At 36.2% G+C, this 1,736-nt stretch overlaps 1 protein-coding gene across 2 annotated transcripts in view; it reads left to right on the forward strand.

Annotated features, from left to right (window-relative positions):
* Positions 1 to 100: 100 nt before the first annotated feature.
* LOC106871752 (putative protein TPRXL) overlaps positions 101 to 1,736 on the forward strand; it is a 47,833-nt gene continuing 46,197 nt past the window's right edge. Inside the window, exon 1 of one of the 2 annotated variants that reach the window (XM_014918382.2) lies at positions 101 to 1,332. In XM_014918382.2, coding sequence (XP_014773868.1) covers positions 762 to 1,332 — 571 coding nt within the window. In that variant the 5' untranslated portion in view covers positions 101 to 761. The remainder of the gene's footprint in view (positions 1,333 to 1,736) is intronic. The other variant, XM_014918381.2, reaches the window with a different exon arrangement.

Genomic DNA, 1,736 nt, shown 5'->3' on the forward strand with positions numbered 1-1,736 from the left:
TGTGTGTGTGTGTGTGTGTGTGTGTGTGTGTGTGTGTGTGTACGTATATAACATTTTTAATTGTATGCGGCGTGAGCATTTGTTTGTATTTTTAAGTGTGAACGTAATTGTATGTTTGCGTTCCAATTTTTACACATATGTGCAAATCTACAATATTTCAATTACAAAAGTTACAACAACGGAGTTGGAGATGCATGGAGAATTATAGCGAAGTGACGAAGTGACAAACATGACAATTGATGAAAGCTACGGAGGAAGTATCTGCAGGCAAAGAACCAGGAACCAGTTAAGATTGGATAACAATTTGGTGAAGCTATAAAGTGTTCGTTGATGGCTGTGAGATGTTCGTAGAAGTGGTGGGGAGACTGAAAAGACAGTGGATCCGTCGTGGATCATACGCTTGTCCTTACGGCAAAATCAACGGCAACAGTGTCACATCAACTGTGGATAACTTAGGCTCCAGAAAGAAAAAGAAACTTAAGAAAACTCGTTCATAACGCCTTCGGTGTACATCGTTCTCATCATCATCGTAGTTCTCCTTGTTCCATTCGTTGTTTTCGGCAACGTCGTCACCGCCATCATTATCAGCGTTGTCCTCATTATTCATTATTATATTCATAATTTTTCGTCTGTATAGCCTCCACCATTATTGCCCCTAATTTTCAATTTTCCTTGTTGTCATATCGTCTTGGTTGGCGCTTTCGTCAATATTATTTTATTATCGCAAACTCCCCATCCTTGTGGTTGTGTTGTCATTGATAATGGATGATAACACGGGAACAGAAGATGTGAGCAATTCTTACACTATCATCGCAACCGGAAGCCCTTGTAATTCCAATTGTTTTTCTAATGGATCTAACAAAACCAACTTCGGCAAAAGTATGATGTCGATTAATCGTGGCAAAAGTAACAGTGACATTAATAGAAAAAATACAAGCTTTAACGAGAACTTTATGGAAAGTTATAGCACTACCAACAACACTGATGTCATACTAGGTCCAAGCACGAAAGGGGAGCCTATATCATCATCGTCGTCGTCATCGTCGTCATCATTATCATCATCATCATCATCGCCATCTTCATTATCATCTTCCCCTGTACCGGCAGCCTCGACATCATCAACAATAACTACAATAACAACAGCCGCGACAGTAATGTCAGCAGCGACACGACCATCAAATTTTGATGCTCCATGCACAAAGCAACCTTTTCTGAAATTTTCAATTTCTTCCATTCTAAACCTGCAAGAAGATACCAATTGTGAACCACATAATTCAACAGAAGCAATTCGATATAAAGCAGACGATAGCGAGAGAAATTTCAGAAAAGCAGGTAAGATCAAACAACAAACATCATTTGTTGCGTCGTTTAATATAATTATAATTGTTAATGTAATTATTGTAATTTTTCTGAATTTTCTGGGAGTTCTATTTCGTGTGGTTGTTGATATTCTTTATGTATTTATCATGTCAAACTGTTTATTGTTTGTTTTTTTGAGTTTTTTTGAGTTTTCCTGCAATTTCTGAAAGCTTTTCTTTAACTTAAAAACATTTCAACAAAAATGTACGCAATAAAGCAATAAAAGCTTGAAAATTCATAATTTTGGGGAAAATATGATTTCATCACTAGTTACAGGCTTACTCATACTAAATATTCATATCTGAAAAACAAAGACTTCATTTGACAATTACAAAATGTTTCATATTTGAAAAGTTAAAATACATCGACCTTTACAT

Source organism: Octopus bimaculoides, chromosome 5, assembly GCF_001194135.2.
Source record: "Octopus bimaculoides isolate UCB-OBI-ISO-001 chromosome 5, ASM119413v2, whole genome shotgun sequence".
Taxonomy (NCBI): domain Eukaryota; kingdom Metazoa; phylum Mollusca; class Cephalopoda; order Octopoda; family Octopodidae; genus Octopus; species Octopus bimaculoides.